Source organism: Asparagus officinalis, chromosome 1 (assembly GCF_001876935.1).
Source record: "Asparagus officinalis chromosome 1, Aspof.V1, whole genome shotgun sequence".
NCBI classification, from domain to species: Eukaryota; Viridiplantae; Streptophyta; class Magnoliopsida; order Asparagales; family Asparagaceae; genus Asparagus; species Asparagus officinalis.
In genome coordinates this window covers 313,930-335,234 of record NC_033794.1, presented here as the reverse complement: position 1 = coordinate 335,234, position 21,305 = coordinate 313,930, and the positions used below count along the sequence as shown (strand labels likewise).

Genomic DNA, 21,305 nt, shown 5'->3' with positions numbered 1-21,305 from the left:
GCCGTCACCGCAGACCCGACGCCACATTGCCGCCGATCAGCAGCCCTCCCCACCGTTCCCTCCCCACCTAGGACCCCCGAATGCTCAGGACCGGTCCTGCTTTTAGCTGATCAAGTATCCGTAAAATTCATGCTAACCTACAATTTTTCCTATTTTTCCTTTACTACCCAAATTAGCCTTTCGACATAAAAGCTGTGGGGGCGTGGGATAATGCAAAAATGGTGGATAATTTTGTTGAACTACTACAGAATTTTAATTTTCAAAAAGCATAAAGGAAGAAGGAAGAAAGGCGCAAGGTAGTTGATGAATTTTGAGATTCATAAGAGGACACAACTGACGCTTTCCGCGTCAAAGTTCGCAGAGCAGCAAAGAGTGTTATCCACAGCCAAACTCATAAAAAGTATTTCCTCCTTAAGTCAATATAGTATGCTGTAGATATGAGAATATGGCATTATTCAGATTCGAATCTACACTAATCGGAAAAAAACATAGAGAAGTCTAGCTAGCGAGAACAGACAGTGCCTATTGTTGAGGTGTTTAATATGTGAGTATAGTCTCACATCGGATAAAATAAGAAATGGTGATGAGTTTAAATAAGAGTTTGGGTCAATACCTGATAGCTATAACTTTTGAGGTTAAAATTGATTTTTAACTTCTGTTTAAGACCCATCAACTCTAGATTGGACCAGATTTCTCCTCCAAATAGTCCAAGTAATTAAAAAAACAGATTCCTAACAATTAAGCAGTGGGAGTGATTAGTCGATACATGACGATCCTAGTAAAGAGCATTTGAATGCTGTAAAAAGGGTCCAAAATACATTAAGGAAACCTCAAATGTTACATTATATTATGGGGGATCAGATTTTATTATTAATGGATATGTTAATTCTGATTATGCAGGCGATCGTGATAATATCAAATCCACCACATGCTATGTGTTTGCACTTGTTGGTAGAGCTGTAAGCTGAATTTGAAAACAGCTACACGAGCTTGTAAAGAGGCGATATGGTTGAAGATGGTGCTAGAGGAACTCGGGCATGAACAAAAAAAGATTTCTCTATTTTGTGACAGTTAGAGTGGTTTGCATTTAGCAAGAAATTCAGCTTTTCATCCAAAAACAAAACACATTCGAGTTTAGTACCACTTCTTCGTGAGAAAGTGGAAGAAGGAACATTGGATATGCAGATTATTCACACCAAAGATAACCTAGTAGACTTTTTGACAAAATCAGTCAATACTGACAAATTTATTTGTTGTCGATCCTCTTGTGATCTGTCAGAGACATGAGCAACATGAAAATGGTAAGATAGAAAGAATGATATGAAGATATAATTGATACTCAATCAAATCTTCAAGTAGAAGATTGTCAGCCGAAATTGTTGAAGGAGAAAAAGTGAATGGTCCCCACCACTCAAATTATTCACCGAAAGTTAGACAACTTTTTGAAATTATTAAAAATTTGTGAATAGTGATTTCCCGGCCTCTATAAATAGGTCTAAAACTCTTCAGGAAAAATCCATCACAGAAACAACTCCACATATAGAAGAGTGAGAGAGAAAAATAGAGAGAGCTTCTCATTGTAAAGAGAGATTGTAACTTTAAAGTTTTTTCTCATAGTGGATTTTTCTATCATTGCCCGTGGTTATCACCTTAAATTTATTTAGAGGGTTTTCACGTAAATCTGTGTGTTTTTTTTATTACTTCCACTCTACTATTCGCTGAAATCCTGCTCTATTGGGCCCCGGGTTTGTCCCAACACAAAAGGCAGGAACAAAATCATAAAATAATTGGCACCTGTATTCTTTCTAAGTATTCAAGGCTAAGTTAAGCAGCCAAATTGAAAAGGAAATTAAAAATGGCTTCTTAGAAGCATCAGAATAAAGGCTAAAACTTCTAGTGCAATACTAAATATAGGCCAAAAGAGTTGTAACTTGCTCAAATTTGCATTAAACATACAAGTGCATCGTTGGAATCATGACATACAACGCAGCGGAAATAACATATCATGACTATTAATCAAAATTGATCAAAAACTAGAAGAATACCTGAAACGCTTTCCGAGTTTCTACAATAATCTGTCCCGAGATCAATCCGAAATAGCTTCCTTAAGAGAAAAATCCTTCAATTAAAATCCACCCGTCACCGTAGAGCAGCAATACTGAGAGATAGGTTCTCAAAAATCTATTTCTTTATATTATCTTCATAAGATTTTCAATCTCATCTATCTCCTCTCATAAGGCTACATATGAATCCTATTTATAGGATTACACTAGTCTTAGAGATTTTAACTTTAAACAAATCATAATTATTTAGAACTCTATCCATAACAATTAAAGATAGAATAGATTTGTTCAAAAACTTTATTCATTTCATAATTATTTAGAACTCTATCCATAACAATTAAAGATAGAATAGATTTGTTCAAAAACTTTATTCATAACAATTAAGGATAGAAATAGAATTGAAACAATTAAAGATAGAATAGATTTGTTCAAAAACTTTATTCATAACAATTAAGGATAGAAATAGAATTGTATTGCATCTATACCTCTTCTAATGATATTAGTGAGACCAACTGGGTCACATATCGAGAACCAATTATTAATCAAATTAATAATTTTAATTTAACAATCAAATCCCTATCCGACCAACTGTTTATAAAAGCTCTTCCATAATATGGGATTAAATAATATCTTGCATTCACTCCCTTTCAGTATCATTTATTTTAGGTAACTCTTTTAAGCAGTACAACTCACCTATTTGCTCATGCCTAAATTTGTAATTCCCATGAACATAAATAAAAATCATTTTAAAACATCAAAATATTTTATTTTTATAAGAAAGTAAATTTTTAAAAATATTTTCAAAACCACCTGCCGGCAGGAATTTAATAACTTCATGGGAATGCATAATAAATTAACTCATCATAATGAGCATACTGGATCCTATCTAGACATCCATCATTTTCCTAAATGAAATTTAGCAACCCAATGTTTCAGGTTGTGTAGCGCTTGCTAAACAAGCTTAACCATCACGTCAAAGCATACAAAATTATCAAATTGAAAATGACAATATCATCAAGTCAAAGGGACCATGTAACAATTTGAATTCTCTATCTCTTAGGTGACTCATCCTAGAGAATTCAAATACGGTCTAGTGCTACACACATCATAATGCGTGCTTATGACATACACCCGGAGAATCTCCATTCCCGATGGTTGAGACACACCACCATATCTCATTTATCAGTGTCATGCATAATAACCTGTTATAACAAAGTTATCATTTACTAGTTATATGTTAAGCATAAAATTAAGAAATTTCTAAGTTAGATCATATCTCCAAGCAAGTGACCATCACAGTGCATGATCTAACAAAATAACTTCTAAGGATATATATAACAATTATATAAATAATACCCAAATTATGTGCAACAATTAAATTTATTAACATTACAATATTATTACATAATATGTATTGGATGTTCAAGGGCAAATTATTATTACTACTAGTATTTAGACCCGTGCAAAGCACGGTTCCTAAAAGTTTTTTTGCAAATATTGAACATGTTATCAAAATAAAGCATTCTGCTTTAGATATGAAGTATAGTGGTGGAACTAAACCGAATAATTAATAAATAGTTTGATTATTATTTGTCCAGATATTCGATCGAGTTCGATTCGATAACTACTTCAATTAGTATTTAAGGCTAGGGTGTAAATATGGGCCTGAATTTTAGGCCGGTGTAGGGATTTTCATGTTGCTTCAATTAAAGATCAATTAGTGGATTCAATTAAAGATCAAATAACTACTCAAAACTGAAACAAAAATAGCACAATAAGGTCAATTATTTCAATGCATAAAAGTGTGAAAATATTTATCTAAAAATTAAATTTGAAAAGTGAAATAAAGTTACCGTTTCATAATTGTGATGAACTGAATTGACCCTCCGATACGATCATATCCATCATCATCTCTGACATAATCAATCTCCAATCTCTAACCCACAAACAAACAAAACCCATTAAAACTTAGCAACCAAATCTTCATTTAAAAAGCAAAAAAGATTACCTAAATCAAATTTAAACATAAGGATTAGGGATATGATCAGAGTCAGGCACTATTAAGATTAAATATATCAAATTTAATCATTATAAATAGAAATTATAATCTTTACCATGCTAAAAGAAGTAACTAAATAATCCAAAAACCAACAATCTGAGGCGCAAAAAAATAAAATTTAGATCAAATTCATCACCATGATATATATATATATATATATATCAATCAATTCCTCTAGAAACATTGATATTAAAATATAAGTTTTTAAAGGATTTTTCATGTTGCTATGCCGTAATATTCTACTTTTATGTTTTGACACCTCCCACCCCTTCGAAGACTGAACCTCACACATTCAAGTTGAAATGGGAGGAGAGCATCTCATAAAGTCTTAGGCAGTTTCTCCAACAATTCATCAACCTGCTCATCAGTATACCATCCCTGACTAAAAGGTTCCCACTGATCTCAGAAGCATTCTTGAAACCTTTTGGCCACGGACAACATCCTGGGAGGTATATCTTGCAGCTCAACCCCCGATATCATCCTCAAGCATCTCAACAGCAGTTCATGATCCTTAATATTGCAGGCCATCGTCATTCGGATGCCTTGGCTCTCAATTTCACGAAATGGGACAGCCTGAAATAATCAAGAAGAGAAAAGATGAGACCTTTCTTAAACCCTAATTCAACACAAAAAAGCAAAGGTAGGGAGAGACCGAAGAGAGACATGCTTCAATTCTCTAAAGCACTCGAGTCCTCCAGGGAAAGTGAAACCATTTAGAGGTTGAGGAGTGACGGAGAATTCAGTGGGAGAACAGATCTCGATGACGATGAGGAAGCGAACCGCCACCGCCGGCGGAGGACGATGAGGAGGATTGGAGTTGTTTATGGGATCAGGATCCTCTTTGGACGATGAGAGGGTAGGGCTGGGGATCTTACGACAGCGGAAGAGGCGCCATGGGTCATCGTCGGAGCGCTCGGTCGCTCGCATGTGCTTCTCGAGGGTGGCGAGGCGGTTGGCCTCAGCTCTCTGACGGTGCTCCTCCGTGATTTCCACGAGCGTTCATCAATCTCAATTTTTGATTTTTTTTTTGATTTTCTAAATCTTTATCTGAAGAAATATGGAGAGAGAAAGAGAGAGAATGGTGGAGAGTGTCAAAAAAGTGTACGGTTAAAGAACGCTAACAGATGGCCTTGAATGACGATTTTCAAGGAGAAAACGTGGGAAGTTTTTTTTAAAGGAGATCGTGGGTTGTAAACAGTGGGAAGTTTGGAGAAAGAGTAGCGATGTGGATTGGAATTTTTAAAAAAAGTCTGATTGGTCCACTTGAGATTTACTGTTCATCATGACTTTTTGTTGTTCTCCTTTAGTTTATAAGAAGTAGATTCCGGCATGCATTTCTTTACTTTAGGAGAAGCAAGATTATGGAGGCTTAAATTAAAGAGCCATTGATGCAAAGAGCTAATATATGAAATAGTACTCACATCTTGATAAGCTCTTGCTTAAGCTGTATCATGCATCTGTCAATTTCTTAACATCCTCCAAAGTTAAGCTCACTCTGCATAGCTTCGTTAGCATTATTTCCGGCCTCTAAGCTTGCTGCTCAACATTGAGGAGCCAAGTATCCACTTGTTTCAATAATTCCTCTTGAGTTTTTTCTTTTTCCTTCTAAAGTGCAAGCAAGGCCCTGTCTTTTCTTTTATCTAGGATCAGATCCTTCGCTCGATCGCTATAAAAGCTTGTTGGTCGAGATTTTAAGTGAATAAAAATAAATTCTAATACTGGCCGAGCTTTCGGCGTTGAGTCTTGAGAGAGAGGATCGCCTCGATCGACGTCGGTGATCTTTGGTTTCTTCACGAAAATGTTACCCATCGGAACCGAAGTTTTGTTTGTGGCGAATAGACCCCATATAGTATCGGCCCAAGTGTAAATACGCTCTCTTAGTAAAATTTTTGTACTCTTTTAAAATTCAAAATAAAGCTAGCAATTAAGGATCTACTCTCACCAATAGAGAACTATAGAGGGTCCACTAGACTTGTCTAACCTTTTTAACGATTTTTAGAGTTAATAAAGGGATCACTCATTCGGTCTATTTGCCAAAATAGAACTACTGGGGGTATGTTTGCAATTATCCCTTTCTTTTTTTTAGAAGCAATATGCTAGTTATTTCTGTGAGTTGATCAATCATAAAATAGACATGCGTAAAAGAAAACTTGGCTATAAACTTGGAAGAAGTATTTGACAATTATCAAATTAGTAAAAATACCTACCGAAAAATCTTAGTGAGTACATAGCCCTCAATGGAATTAGGTGGAATGACAAGATTCGTGCAGATGTTCTCATACTCTCGCAATAGGGAGTTTGTGGTTGTCTTAGGACCATATTTTTCAGTTACGTGCATATATATGCGCAACATTTCTATATGTTTATGTTGAAATTTCGGTAAAAATTTTCATTAAAATTTCAGTAAAAATACATCCAAAATCAAGACAATATATAGTTACCTGCAATGTATATGTGCGACATTTCTATATGCACATGTTGAAATTTCGGCAAAAAATTCCGCAAAATGCATATGCAACATTTCTATATGTTTATGTTGAAATTCCGGTAAAAATTTTCTTTAAAAAATTCAGTAAAAATACATCCAAAATCAAGACAATAGTTACATGCAAAGTACATGTGCGACATTTCTATATGCATATGTTGAAATTTCGGCAAAAAATTCCGTAAAAATGTATATCTAAAATCAAAACAAAGCATATATAGATCGCAGCGAAAAGGACAAAAAAGCCTCTACTTCCAAATACACGCGAGGCAACAAAAGAATTCCGTTGCCGAATTATCCCTTTCTTTTTTTTAGAAGCAATATGCTAGTTATTTCTGTGAGTTGATCAATCATAAAATAGACATGCGTAAAAGAAAACTTGGCTATAAACTTTGAAGAAGTATATGACAATTATCAAATTAGTAAAAATACCTACCGAAAAATCTTAGTGAGTACATAGCCCTCAATGGAATTAGGTGGAATGACAAGATTTGTGCAGATGTTCTCATACTCTCGCAATAGGGACTTTGTTGTTGTCTTAGGACCATATTTTTCAGTTACGTGCATATATATGCGCAACATTTCTATATGTTTATGTTGAAATTTCGGTAAAAAATTTCATTAAAATTTCAGTAAAAATACATCCAAAATCAAGACAATATATAGTTACCTGCAATGTATATGTGCGACATTTCTAAATGCACATGTTGAAAATTCGGCAAAAAATTCCGCAAAATGCATATGCAACATTTCTATATGTTTATGTTGAAATTTCGATAAAAATTTTCTTTAAAAAATTCAGTAAAAATACATCCAAAATCAAGACAATAGTTACATGCAAAGTACATGTGCGACATTTCTATATGCATATGTTGAAATTTCGGCAAAAAATTCCGTAAAAATGTATATCTAAAATCAAAACAAAGCATATATAGATCGCAGCGAAAAGGACAAAAAAGCCTCTACTTCCAAATACACGCGAGGCAACAAAAGAATTCCGTTGCCGGGACTTGAACCCGGGTCTCTCGGGTGAGAGCCGAGTATCCTAACCAACTAGACTACAACGGATCGTGTTTCGACTGGCGAAGTATATTCTATATTTCTAATATATCATTTTAAACAGCCTAAAAAATACAAATAGTTTTCCCTCCTTCGAGCGCGCACAAATATGCATCCTCCTCAATCCCTCAGCCCTCTCCTCTCTTCTCCATCCCTCATCCTCCAAAACCTCAAAAAACTAATCTCCGTTGGCTCATTCGAGCAAGCCCTCTCCCTCTTCAACCACCTTCACTCCTCCAACCTCCACTTCCAAATCTCTCCGTCGATCCTCCCCTCCCTCCTCAAAGCCTCCTCCTCCAACCTCCCATTCACGCTCCAACTCCACTCCCTCCTCCTCAAATCCAACCTCGTTATCCACCCGCCAACCCTCAACTCCCTTCTCTACACCTACTCCAAACACTCTGATGCCGTCTCCGCCCGGAAGTTGTTCGATGAAATGCCCCTTATTAGAGACCCCATCACCTGGGGCTCCATGATCAGCTCCTATTCCCAAAATGGTTATTTTCTTGAATCCTTAAAAATCTTCAAGGAAATGAGTTTGGTGGGTCTTGAGCCAAAACCCGAGCTCATTGCGGCTGTCGTCTCTGCCTGCAGCTGGAGGGGGAACTTATCTCTCGGGAGAGCGATTCATGGCCGTGTCGTCATTGGGTCTGTTTCTGATGAGTGTGTGCTCTTGGGTACTTCACTTATTGATATGTATATGAAATTTTGGGATCTTGATTCGGGCTTGCGGGTTTTTGGTTTGATGTTTGAGAGAAATGTGGTGTCTTGGACCGCCGTGATAAATGGTTGTGTGTCTTGTGGGAACTACAATTTGGCGATAGATCACTTGAGGAGGATGAGGATTGAAGGGGTTGAGCCTAATCGAGCGACGATGGTTTCAGCTTTACAACCCTGCGGTGAACTTGGGGCCTTGAAGCTTGGAAAAGAGATCCATGGGTGTGTTTTCAAACACGGATTCGATCTTGACTCTAAGGTTACTGGTGCTATGATCAATATGTACTCGAGATGTGTGGGAGGGATTAAACTAGCTTATCTCATCTTTGAGAGAGCTAAGGAAAGAGATACAATCACTTGGAGTTCTATGTTAGCAGCTACTTCAATGATTGGAGATTACGGCAAAACCTTTGAATTGTTTCAAAGGATGAGGAGAGATGGTGTTGAGCCAAACTCTATAACGATGCTTGCGATAATCGATGCCTGCATTGGCTTGGCATCCCTTGATCATGGGCTATCAGTGCTTAGCTACAGTGTGAAGTATGGCCTTATCTCAGATGTCAAGTTAGGCAATTCCCTCATCAGTATGTTTGCAAAGTGTGGATGCTTAGAATCCTCATCTCGAGTCTTTTTCGAGTTGATACCCACAAAAGATTCAATTTCGTACGGTAGCATGATTCAGAGCTTTGGTTTCCATGGTTGCGGCGTAGAGTCATTGAGATTGTTTGAAGAGATGCAAGAATTGGGCTTTATATGCGACGATATAACAATTCTTGCGGTCTTATCAGCGTGTAATCACTCGGGCCTCATCGAAGAGGGTAAGAAATTTTTTGATAGCATGAAGAGAGATAGCAACGTTGGATTGAGAGTAGAACATTATGCTTGCTATGTGGATCTCTTAGGGAGAGGAGGAAGGATTGAGGAGGCTCGTGAGGTTGTAAGAAAAATGCCCATCAAACCGAGCTTGAGGATTTTGAGCTCGTTGATTTCGGCTTGCAGAGTTCATGGTAGATTTGAGATTGCAGAGGAATTGTCTAGGGAACTCATTGATCTGGAGCCAAAGAATGCAGCAAGCTATGCACTGGTTTCTATGGTTTACGCTGATGAGCAGAATTGGGATGGGGTGAAGGAGATAAGGAGAGTGATGAGGGAGAGGGGATTAAGGAAGAATTTGGGTTGCAGCAGGATTTAGATGCTTGTTTTAATTTAGATATCGTGGAGCAAACTTGCACAGCTTTCTTTAATTTTTCCTGTAGATTTCTAACTAGTATTAGTGATTTTCTATAGAACCTCAAATTAATGTTTTCATCTACTATTACTACTTCTCTATGTTTCTCTTTTCTCAATTGCTTTTTCTCTTCTCTTGCAAGATACTAAGATTTCCTTTTCCCATGTATTGAGAGTGTTTTTTTTTAACGCCTAACATATTTTCTCAAATAAAGTGTAGTTATATAAATTTGATGTGGTTTTCACGATTGTCTAAAAATAGTTTTCTATTATTCGTCTACTGTCTAGATCTTGATAATCATGTCTTGCATCCTATTATCTTTTGTATATATTACTTGAAAATGCTCTATAAAGTTCGGACTAGGTGCATATTGGATACTTAAAGACAACCTGGAAAATATAGAAGTAATTAATATAAAATTTTAAATATCACTAAAAATAAACTGAATCGACTTTACCTTTTTCTTTAGATATAGATTCCTTTTCTAGAAAAAAAAATTCTTCTTTTTTTTTGTTTTAATAAAAATGCACGTTTATATGTGGACCAAGATCCTCCTTTTAATGGAGGCCCAAAATCTTGGGCCACCCCCGGCCCCCCCCGCCTCCACTGCCTGGACCGCAGTTGCGGTGGCCATCAACTTTTGATGAGGTTGATGATGACTGGGATCGCATCTCAGCGTTATCCGCAAGGACCCGAACGGCCAAAAAGATGACCAAACAAGAAGTCCACCCAACAGTTATCCCGACACGTAAGCAAACACGTGCTTTCCTCCAATAAAACAGCGGAAGCCTGCGCTCTTTACCCCCTGCACCGTACACGTGCTCTTTGGCATTCGTGCCGGCATCAAATAAAAACAACCGGTACGGTTTTCTAAGGTTTTAAAAAGTGGGGCCCGGTCGTGCTGCTGGCGGCATGGTGACGTGGCATTTGTTTTTCCGGCTCCAATTCGGTGGCGAGAACAGAGAAGAAACCGCCAAACAAAGCAATAAAAATAACAGCTTTTTTTTTAACGCAATTATTGCCACAAAAAAATAAAAAAAAAACTCGTAATTAAATTCGCTTGCTCGGGTCAAACCAGGCTTAGGCTCTGGATCTGGGACCGGTGCTCTCCGCGTCAACTTCGAGCTATTAATTAAGATTCCCGTGAGTGCTTCCTTCCTTTTTCCCTTTAATTCTCGAATTCCCCGTCAAAATCTGTGTCTTTCTAGATCCGGACAAGCCTCGAACGAGGAATTTCGACGATATTTTCTTGATAGAAAGGAGGAAAATATGAGGGCGCTGGCTCGAGCTCTTCGCCAGTACCGAGCTTGCTCTCGGTCTCAACGAGGATCGCGCGTTTACCATCCCGATGGATCGAGTAAAAACCATCATCAGGTTTTGATTCCGAGCCGTCGGGGCAGTGCTTATTATTTATCTAATAGTTATCCGCGAATAAAGGAATTCAGGACTCTGTCCACCGCTGCGGCCGATGACTCTCCTCAAGGTTTCATCTTCTCCCTTTTGATCGCGTGTTTATCTAGCTAGTTATTGATGCGTTGATTGATGTTGGTATTCATTCGTAGCTGCTGCTGGTTACGATGGGAAGGCAGGGCCTTTACACGAGTACGAGAGGAGAATTTCGTCAGGGGAACTTGTTGATGGCGATAGCTTCCAGGTTTTTTCGACCCGAGTGATCTCGATGCTCTTTACCGTAGGATTGTTGCTGTGTAGTCATTAAAATGTCAATGCTTCTTTTTTACCCCCTCTTTTTCTTTGTTTTTCAGGTCGGCACTCTTCGATTGTTGCAAAGGCTCTACGATCAGCTCGTCGAGAATGAGGATGACTGCCGGTTGGATAGATATAAAGCATCTGAAAAGTCTGGGAGGTAACTGATATTCTTGAATATGACCCTTGTATTGATAACAATATTTTGCCCAGGATAAACAATTTGGAGGAGGGTAAAATTATTCTATTTAATTTTTCTTTTCTTGACTACTTTCAACTTACAATCTACAAATTCATGCATCTATATATTCATGTATTTGACTCCTCAAACAACTAAATGATCTTCTCAATTCCCAAGGTAATTCAATCAAGATTATTTTCTAACATTCTCCCTTAAACTTGATCCTTCAATCATGCCAAGCTTATCTCGCAATAAAGTAAATACGTCATGCTTCAATGGCTTAGTAAATACGTCAGCCACCTGATCTTGCGAATTCACGAACTCAAGCTCAACTTCCTTGTTCTTTACTTGATCGCGGATAAAATGATATTAAGTATCAATATGTTTGTTCCTTTCATGAAACACTGGATTTTTTTAAAGTGCAATAGCTGACTTGTTGTCAACACAAATTTTGGTCGGTTTTTCTTGTCCAAGCTGAAGATCTTTGAGCAAGTTTCCCAACTAAAGTGCATGAGTGACACCCAATGATGCAGCAACATATTCGACTTCACAAGTTGAAAGAGTGACTATCGGCTGCTTCTTTGTAGTATAGCCGATAAAGAAAGCGTAACCAGTTGTACTCTTTCGATCATCAACGTCTCCGGCCCAATCACTATCAGTGTACGCACCGAGTTTAAAGTTGTTAAAACTTGAATAAAACAAACTGATATCTGTTGTACCTTTGATGTACCGGAGAATCTACTTTGCTGCCAACAAGTGTGAAGATTTCGGATCTTTCATGTATCTGCTCACGAGCCCAACACCATAGAGAATGTCGGGCCTTGTGCAAGTTAGATAGTGAAGACTACCAACCAAACTTTTAAAATAAGTTGCATCAACTTTGCTTTCACCATCTTTCTTGGACAACTTGACCCCACATTCAACAGAAGTACTCACATGATTACTATTATTCATATCAAACTTATCAAGAATTGTCTTTGCATATCCTTCCTAAGAGATAAAAAGTCCATTCTGCCTTTGCTTCACCTTGATGCCAAGATAATAAGACATGAGTCCGATGTTTGTCATCTCGAACTCACGAACCATGGAGCTTTTGAACTCCTCAAACATGTGTGGATTATTTTCTGTAAAGATTAAATCATCCACATACAAGTATAGAATAAGAATATCTCCAGCTTCATTTACCTTAGTATATAAGGCATGCTCATAAAGACATTTAGAAAAACTATGAGCTTGAAAGTATTCATCAATTCTGTTATTCCAAGTTCTTGGTGCTTGTTTCAAGCCATAAAGAGTTTTCTTCAACTTTAACACCTTTGATTCTTCTCCTTTCTTGATATAACCAAGAGGTTGATCTACATAGACCTCCTCTTCAAGAACACCATTCAAAAATGTCGACTTCACATCAAGTTGATAAATTGGCCATTTGTTCTGAGCTGCTAAGGTAATAATCAGCCTTATAGTTTTAAGACGAGCTACTGGAGAGAATACTTCGTCATAGTCAATTCCAGCTTTCTGCTTGTAGCCTTTGGCAACTAACCTTGTCTTGTGCCTCTCAACTTCTCCTTTTGTATTCTTCTTCTCTTTGAACACCCATTTGACTTTAATTGCTTCCTTCCCTTCTGGAAGTGTTGTAAGCTCTCAAGTATCATTCTTTTCGATAGCCTTGATCTCTTTATCTATGGATAAACTCCACTTTGGATCTTGAACCGCCTCTTCAAAATCTAAAGGCTCACAACTAGCAAATAAGCAAAATAATGTTAAATCATCTTGATTTTCAGTTACCTCATACAACTCCCTCAAACTCCTAAAATTTTGAGGTTTTGGACTCGATGATGATGAAGATGATACTCAAGAAGTCATCGACTGGGGCGATTGAGGTGTGGTTAGTGATGATATCGTCGGTGATGATAGAGTGGATGTCGATGGAGTATGTGCTGGAGCATCTTTCTCGATCTCAGATTCTTCATTAATAAAAGTAATCGGGCTGCTACAAATCTCTTCCTTGCTCTAGTCCCATGGTTTCTCTTCGTCGAATTGAACATCTCGGTTAATAATGAACTTCTTACTGTACGGGTCATACATCTTGTAACCTTTGGTTCTTGAATCATGTCCGATGAATACATATGGAATACTCCTCTCATCGAGCTTATTCCTCTTCTGCTCTGGAATATGAGTATAGCCAATACTACCGAACACCTTGAAGTGACTCACATTTGGTTTGTAACCGGTTTAGGCTTCTTGTGGAGTAATATTTTTGAGAATCTGAGTTGGACACCGGTTGATGATATAGACGGAGCAAGAAACAGCTTTAGCCCAAAAGGTTTTAGGCACTTTCTTACTACTCAACATGCTTCTTACCATGTTCAAAATAGTACGATTCTTCCTCTCAGCAATGTCATTTTGTTATGGAGTGTAAGGAGCAGTCAGAAAATGCCGAACTCCATGTTCTTCATGATATGCTTCAAACTTCTTTGAAGTGAATTCTCCACCTCGATCTGATCTGATAGCTTTAAGATAAAAGCCAATCTCTTTTTTAATATTAGCTTTGAACTTCTTAAACATAGAAAACACTTCAGATTTGTTCTTCAAGAAGTAAAACTAAGTCTTTCGAGAAAAATCATCGATATAAGTAAGAAAATATCTATTCTCACTGATTGAGATCGAAATGATTGGCCCACACATATTAGTATGTCCAAGTTGTAGTGGCTTCGACACATGAAATGAAGCCTCCTTTGGGAAAGTAGCTCGATGATGGTTCCCTACTAGACATCCTTCACAAAGTTGCTGGAGATGATCAATTATCGGCAACCCTTTCACCATGCTTCTGTCGGCCAATGTCTTCAGACTGTCAAAATTGAGATGCCCAAATCTCAAGTGCCATAGCCAAGCAAGATCGTTGGTACAAGTTTTCAAACATTTCACATCTCCACCTTAAAGGTTTAGTATGAATATTCGATTCTTCGACATCTGTACTTTTTTAATCAATCTACCTTTTTGATCTCGAAGAAAAAGACTACGATCTTTTGTATGAAAATCATAACCCTTTTCTAAGAGTTGTCCCAAACTCAATATATTGTTTTTCATATTTGACACATAATAAACATCAGTGATAAATTTTTCTTCTTCATTTTTAGGTGAATAAGAATTTTACCTTGACCTTTCACTGAAATCTTTGAGAAATCTCCAAAAGTGATCTTGTCATTCACATATTCGTCCATATCGATGAACATACTTCTCTTGCCACACATATGGTTGCTGACATCAGTATCAAGATACCAAACATCCTCCTTATCACCATCTCCTCTTAATGCTAATAGAAGAATATTATCATCATCTCATTTTTCAACATAATTCACCTTCTCTTCAACTTGATGACAATTAGAAGAATAATGACCATACTTTTTGCATTTAAAACATTAAACTTATGTTTTTTATCGGTTTGTATTAGATCTACCACGTCCACGGTTTCTCTAAAAGATCTTTAATTTTGATCTCTTTCTTCAAAGTTGTTGTGACTTCCTCTATCATAGAAACCACGTCCTCGGTCTCGAAATCTGCCTTGAAATCTTTCACGGTCACGACCGTCGTTACTTTCTTCTTTTGAAGCTTCTCAGTCATCCTTCAAAGAAAGCTTAGTTTGAAGAGTCTTCTCCACTGGCTCATTTCTCTTACTAAATCTTTTCTCATGAGCATTTAACGAACCCAATAGTTCATTAATTATCATCTTCTCCTAGTCTTTTGACTCCTCGATGGCACAAACAATATAGTCAAATTTCTGAGGAAGTGATCGGAGGATTTTCTCCACCACACGAACATCTTCGATAAATTGATTCACTACGGCCAAGACTCTAGTAAAATAGTCAGAAACTAGATCACTTTCCTCCATCTCTAAATCTTTGAACTCCTTTCAAAGTGTTTGGAGTCGCACATTCTTCACATTCTCTACTCCCTTATAGGAGTTTTGAAGTATCTCTCAAGCTTGTTTTGAGATCGCCGCATCTGAGATCTTCTCAAATGCCGATTCATCAACTCATTGGTAAATAAAGTAGAGAGCTCTACTATCTTTCTTACTGGACTCTCTACGAGAGTCTCTTTGTGCTGTCGATAGCGCACGTTCATCTTTAGGCTTTCCAAAGCCTTCCACCACAACTTCCCAACAGTCTATTGATCCTAATAGAGCCTTCATTTGAATGACCAGTTTTTATAATTTTTCTTGGTGAGTTTAGGAGCAACAAACGTGATCATTCCATTGGAACTTATCTTAGCTCTGGTACCAATTTGATAACAATATTTTGCCCAAGATAAACAATTTGGAGGAGGATAAAATTATTTATTCTATTAAAAAAATTTCTTTCTTCTTTCCTTGACTACTTTCAACTTACAAACCATACAAATATATACTACTACAATGACTCTTGAATTTCCCAACAACATTCATGCATCTACATATTCATGTATTTGACTCTTCAAACAAGTAAATGATCTTCTCAATTCCCAAGGTAATTCAATCAAGTTTATTTTCAACATGTATTAAGGTGGAGAGAAATATTTGATCAATTGAAGTAGTTTTCAATGGTGTACTGCATCACTTTTGTAGGAGTAGGTGGTTGTGGTCACGGCTCATTCCCCAGTCGTCTTCTTATTCTCCGGTGAGAGGACTATACCTTTACGGAGGAGTCGGGACCGGAAAGACGATGCTTATGGATTTATTTTATGATCAATTGTAAGTGATTATGATTGGTCTATTTATCTCTCATATGTTTACAGTATTCTTCTTTCACGGTATACAATAATCATTCTTTTCTTTTCTTTTCTTAGTTTCCAATTCTTGTTTGTATAATTGCTCAATATGTCTAGAAGGGAACATTTGTGATATAAGTGCTTTCAGACATCCGACTTAAATTAAGTTACATTACTCTCGATAATGTCAGCCAGTAACTTCTTCTCCTTTCAATTTGTTTGAGAGGAGCTGGTTTGCAACCGATGATGTATTTGGATATCTATATTAATATTCTAGACTATTGTGTAATTAAAAAAAATATCAGGATGCATTATCATGCTACATAGGCAAGTTGCTAGCAGAGAACTTTGTATTCTTTGTCGGACTTGGGATAACCTTGAGGACATATCTTTGAGGCAGTAATGCGAGTTCAGTTTCCTGATTAAATTCAAACTCAGGTCCATTGGAGGCATATTTCTCAATTCACATTTGATTTTTTTGTGGTACTTTTTAGTCATAGTTTTCTTTTTAAAATACCATTTAACTACATTCAATATCTTTAATTGTTTTGATTGCTGCATTAGTTGATACACACTAGTGATTGGTGTTATTTGATACCCTCATTTAAAGTACCCAAATCAAAAAGAGGTTTTGCTGGACATGTATTTGAGTCACATGGGCAGGTTTCATTCGGGTTTGTGCTTGTTAATGGTATAAGACCAAATAGTGGCCCTCATCACTAGCAGCCTAATCAATATATTAGGACGTCTGGATGGACATGTTTATAGTTCCATCTGGTTCACAGACTGGTTTTTCTCCTTTTCATTCTAAGAGTTATCAGTCCTAGATTTATTGTGATGATTTGTGCACTGTAAACTATAATGAGCCATGCACGTACGTATGAACCTCACACGTATTCTTCTATTTTATCACTACATTTGGACTCTTACATTTTATGGAATATATTACTTATTATTCCTTGTACAGGCCATCTAACTGGAGGAAGAAAAGAATACATTTCCATGATTTTATGTTGAATGTCCACAGCCGTTTACAGGTATTAATGCTTTGTACTGTTAATCTTTTACTGTCTAGGATGAATTATGTTAACTTCCCCACTTCTTAGTTGATAATGAAACATGTATGCACTCCTATTATTGCTGTACTATAATTGATTTTTTTTTGTATGAGTGCAGATGCATAAAGGGGTTGCAGATCCACTTGAAGTTGTTGCAGGGGAAATATCAGATGAGTCTATTCTTTTATGTGTCGACGAATTCATGGTATGTTAGAAATTCAGGGGTAGGTCCTTATGTCACTTCGTTATATTCTAGTTCTCCGCTATTTCAATGTGATTCTTCTTAGTAGTAATATGAAATTTGTAATTATAGGTGAATGATGTTGCTGATGCTTTGATATTAAATCGTCTCTTTGGACATCTTTTCAGCAAAGGAGTTGTATGTACTAAACTTTGCCTTCTAATCCTCTTAAATTGTTCTTTCTGCGCATAGTTTATTGTGTCTACTTCTTTAACTGGGAGATTTTCACCTGAGATGACTACTTTTCATTCAGGTTCTGGTCTCCACTTCAAATCGTGCACCAGATAACCTTTATGAAGGTGGTCTACAGAGGGATCTATTTTTACCATTTATTGCAACCCTAAAGGTACTTGTGTATTAAATAGAATGAAGAATCTGTCATTTTCATACACAACGCAACACATTTGCTTAAATTGAACCGATCAATGCAGGACAGGTGTATTGCTCATGCAATTGGTTCTTCCACTGATTACCGGAAAATGACTGAACCGATCAATGCAGGACAGGTGTATTGCTCATGCAATTGGTTCTTCCACTGATTACCGGAAAATGACTAATGTAAGTTTTTAAATGTTAGTGTATTGCTCATGCAATTGGTTCTTCCACTGATTACCGGAAAATGACTAATGTAAGTTTTTAAATGTTACTATATGAAGCTCCCAAAATTACTTTAAGCAACATATGTTTATTACTCTCTGCAGGCTGAACAAGGTTTCTATCTTGTTGGACATGAGTACTCTGGACTTCTTAAACAGAAGTTTCAGCAGTTAATTGGGGAAGGAACTCCTTTTCCACAAGTTGTGGAAGTTGTTATGGGAAGACAACTGCAGGTTTCTAATTTTTTGATGTATAACTTTCATCTGTTAACAAAGTCCGACTTACATTTAGTAAAGAAAATTTATTAATTGATATTTCCTTTTATTCAGGTTCCGTTAGGGGCTAATGGATGTGCATATTTTCCCTTTGAGGAACTATGTGACAGACCTTTGGGGGCAGCAGATTATTTTGGTTTGTTTAGTAAGTCATTCATCTGACTTGTGATTGAACTTTTAAATTTCACTATAATGCTAATGAATATATAACTGCAAAGCTTTCTTTTCTTTTCTTCCTTGTGAACAATTCTAATTAGATATTGTTGTTTCTTGTTCAGAGAAGTTTCATACATTGGCACTAGAAAGCGTGCCAAAATTTGGGGTCCATAACCGTACAGCAGCTTATCGGTTCGTTACACTGGTTGATGTGCGTAGATGCTTCCAACTAACTCTGATGACTTCATTACTGAACAGCTAGTTCATATACAGCCTAGTTATCGAGATTCATGCTATTATGGGATCTCAACCGTCATTTTGTTCATATGAATTGTACATATGGTGAATAAGTCATGATATGTGTTTGCTTCTTGATAAGTATTAACTTCCTTTTGCTACTACTTAACATTACCTTTAACTTTGACTAATTGGATTATCATTGGTTAGCACTTGTTTGCTGATGTGTGTCAGCGAGATTTTCATAAATGAATAGGATCTTAGTCATGACCCATGCACATTATACAGTTCTCTTTTGTGACCTTGTAGAACAATTAGTCACTGTATTGTCCAAAGAATTCTGAATATGCATGTTATCATGTCTGGGGGAGTAGCCTATTTTGTCACTTTTCCACTGCAGTGTAGACTTGTTTAAATACGATGACTGTCTAGCTGGAGAGAAGTACAGAGAAGTGATGCTTGATGACAAAGTGCTGTATATTACATATATGAAACCCTATTTTAAGAAATCAAAAGCATGTAACAACCTATTCAATTCTCTCACTCTAGTTATTAATTGGCACCCTTGCCTAGCAGTTGATCCTTACTCTTAATGTGCAAACTATCTTTCGACAGTGTGATGTTACAGCCCAACACCTATTAAATGATAAATACATTCCCTAAACAGAATACTTTTGTTTTTAATCTCCATTTTCACGTGGTCACTTAACTTGTATAAAGTACTGACAGTTCCTTTTCAGGTGATGTATGAAAACAAGTCCAGATTGTTGTGCACAGCTGAGACACCTCCTGTAGAACTATTTGAAAGAATCGTGACAATAGCTGATGCCGAAAAGATATCTCCTAGGACATCTTCTCGGTCACTGAAAAAGGATGACCTTGACCTCTGTGTGGACAATGAGCTAGGATTTGCTAAGGACAGAACCATCAGCAGGTAGGATCATCCTCAAAGTTTACAAAGTTTAATTTTCTGCCGAGTACTAGTTCTCTTATTGCTCAGGCAGTGACTAAACCTAGTTAAGCAAAGCTACAAAGAAATGACAAGTGTCACTAAATGACACATTGTTTAACATGAGACAACTTCAAAATGGAAGTGTTTGTTCTTCTAGAGATTGAAAAAAGAATACTAGTTTTAAGACCTTGATGCTGGTTAAGGTGTTCCTATAATTAAAGTAGGTATGCTCAACTGATAACAGAACACCAAAAATATAAGTTCAAATTGATAACCTCATGATTTTGGCGTGACCTCTTATGTTTTATCTTTTTGTCCATTTTGGGAGCTTCTGATGCATATAGTCATAAAGACTCCAACGAACTTCATTTTTCATTAGTAAAATCTTAATATGTTGTTTTAATGGCATGAGCATTGAGAGGATGCGCCCTCAAATCCTACTGTATTTAAGTCACATTTTTACAAATACTTATCATGTGATTGCACTGCCCTTAGATTATAATTGAGAACTTGTTAACTTTTGGTATCAGATGATATTTTACATTGGGCGGATGCACTTTTAGCACTTTAAACTTTAAACTAGCACTAGTACTTAATTAAGATGCTGAGATGTGGAATCCAATGTGATTGCTGCATGTAGTTGTAGATTTAGATTATGTAAGGAATCCAATGTGATTGCTACATGTAGTTGTGGATTTAGATTATGTATGTATATTATTTACAACAATCATCTGGTTTAATATCCGTGAATCTTGAATCATAGAATAGTCTGCAGAATATATTATCGCTTCTCTGTACTAATGCTCACAATTTGGGTTTTTTTTTGGTTGGAAAAAAAAGACATTTTTTAGTAATTTTTCTCTAGATAGGACACATTTAAAATTTAATTTATGGCCATATTTTAGATTTTTCTTGTTTAATATTGTTCTCAGGTTGACAGAAATGAATAGCAGAGAATATTTGGAACAGCATGAGGCCAGTTTGCAGGAGATGGCTTGCAATTCCTTATAACAGACCACCAACCTTATGTTTGGTGAAATATGCGACAATAATGCTTTAGGAGTTCGTAATTAAATGCTTGATCCCTAACCCCAAAAAATCTGTGATGGGTTGGGAAATGTTTGTACCTGATCCCAAATGAATAAAATCAACATAATGTACTCAATTTCGGGACTGTTTTACAATGTAGATTGTGGTATTTAGCAGAATAATTAGTCTTGCTGCTAAAAATGAAACATTTGTATGTTGCAAATCAGAAGCAAGCTGTCATGATGCTTGGGCAACTTAATTCGTTAAGCAGTGTTTGAAACTAATAGATGATAATTGGAAAACAGAGAAGTTTTCGGTAGATCTTAGATATCTCCTCTCTTTCTCCAGTCCTCAATCCTATGTTTTGCGGTATCATTAAATTTAGCTTTATTTCGGATATTATTTGGGTTGTATCCAATGATTTCTGATAATTTCACATGTTACGAATTTTTGCATTCTGAGAACCTGTCCATTCCTATTTTTTTGCAAGGGGAATGTGATGCCTACAAATTTTTTTTTTT

General features: G+C 36.6%; 2 protein-coding genes and 1 non-coding gene across 4 annotated transcripts; 2 read left to right on the top strand and 1 right to left on the bottom strand.

Moving 5' to 3' along the window:
* On the bottom strand, positions 7,603-7,675 carry TRNAE-CUC. The gene has a single exon. It is a non-coding gene; the product is annotated as a tRNA-Glu (tRNA).
* On the top strand, positions 7,776-9,575 carry LOC109828845 (pentatricopeptide repeat-containing protein At4g31070, mitochondrial). The gene has a single exon (XM_020395816.1). It carries the CDS (start codon positions 7,776-7,778, stop codon positions 9,573-9,575), a length of 1,800 nt encoding a protein of 599 aa, XP_020251405.1.
* Positions 10,647-21,103, top strand: LOC109845048 (lactation elevated protein 1-like). Of its 2 annotated transcripts, XM_020414243.1 has the most exons (15): positions 10,647-10,754; positions 10,820-11,094; positions 11,174-11,265; positions 11,375-11,475; positions 16,097-16,222; positions 17,207-17,276; positions 17,416-17,502; positions 17,611-17,676; positions 17,792-17,884; positions 18,040-18,096; positions 18,240-18,368; positions 18,465-18,555; positions 18,689-18,777; positions 19,544-19,737; positions 20,688-21,103. In XM_020414243.1, exons 2-15 carry the CDS (start codon positions 10,881-10,883, stop codon positions 20,764-20,766), a joined length of 1,488 nt encoding a protein of 495 aa, XP_020269832.1. In that variant the 5' UTR covers positions 10,647-10,754; positions 10,820-10,880; the 3' UTR covers positions 20,767-21,103. The 2 variants fall into 2 exon arrangements, with proteins under 2 accessions (XP_020269832.1, XP_020269825.1); XM_020414236.1 differs by having other exon boundaries at positions 10,652-11,094.

Bases quoted from the DNA above. Each gene is read 5' to 3' on its own strand.
- LOC109828845 (XM_020395816.1), top strand. From the start codon at position 7,776: ATGCATCCTCCTCAATCCCTCAGCCCTCTCCTCTCTTCTCCATCCCTC.
- LOC109845048 (XM_020414243.1), top strand. From the start codon at position 10,881: ATGAGGGCGCTGGCTCGAGCTCTTCGCCAGTACCGAGCTTGCTCTCGG. The intron at 17,677-17,791 runs GTATGTACTAAA...CTTTTCATTCAG, and splicing joins ATCTTTTCAGCAAAGGAGTT to GTTCTGGTCTCCACTTCAAA. The intron at 18,778-19,543 runs GTGCGTAGATGC...GTTCCTTTTCAG, and splicing joins GGTTCGTTACACTGGTTGAT to GTGATGTATGAAAACAAGTC.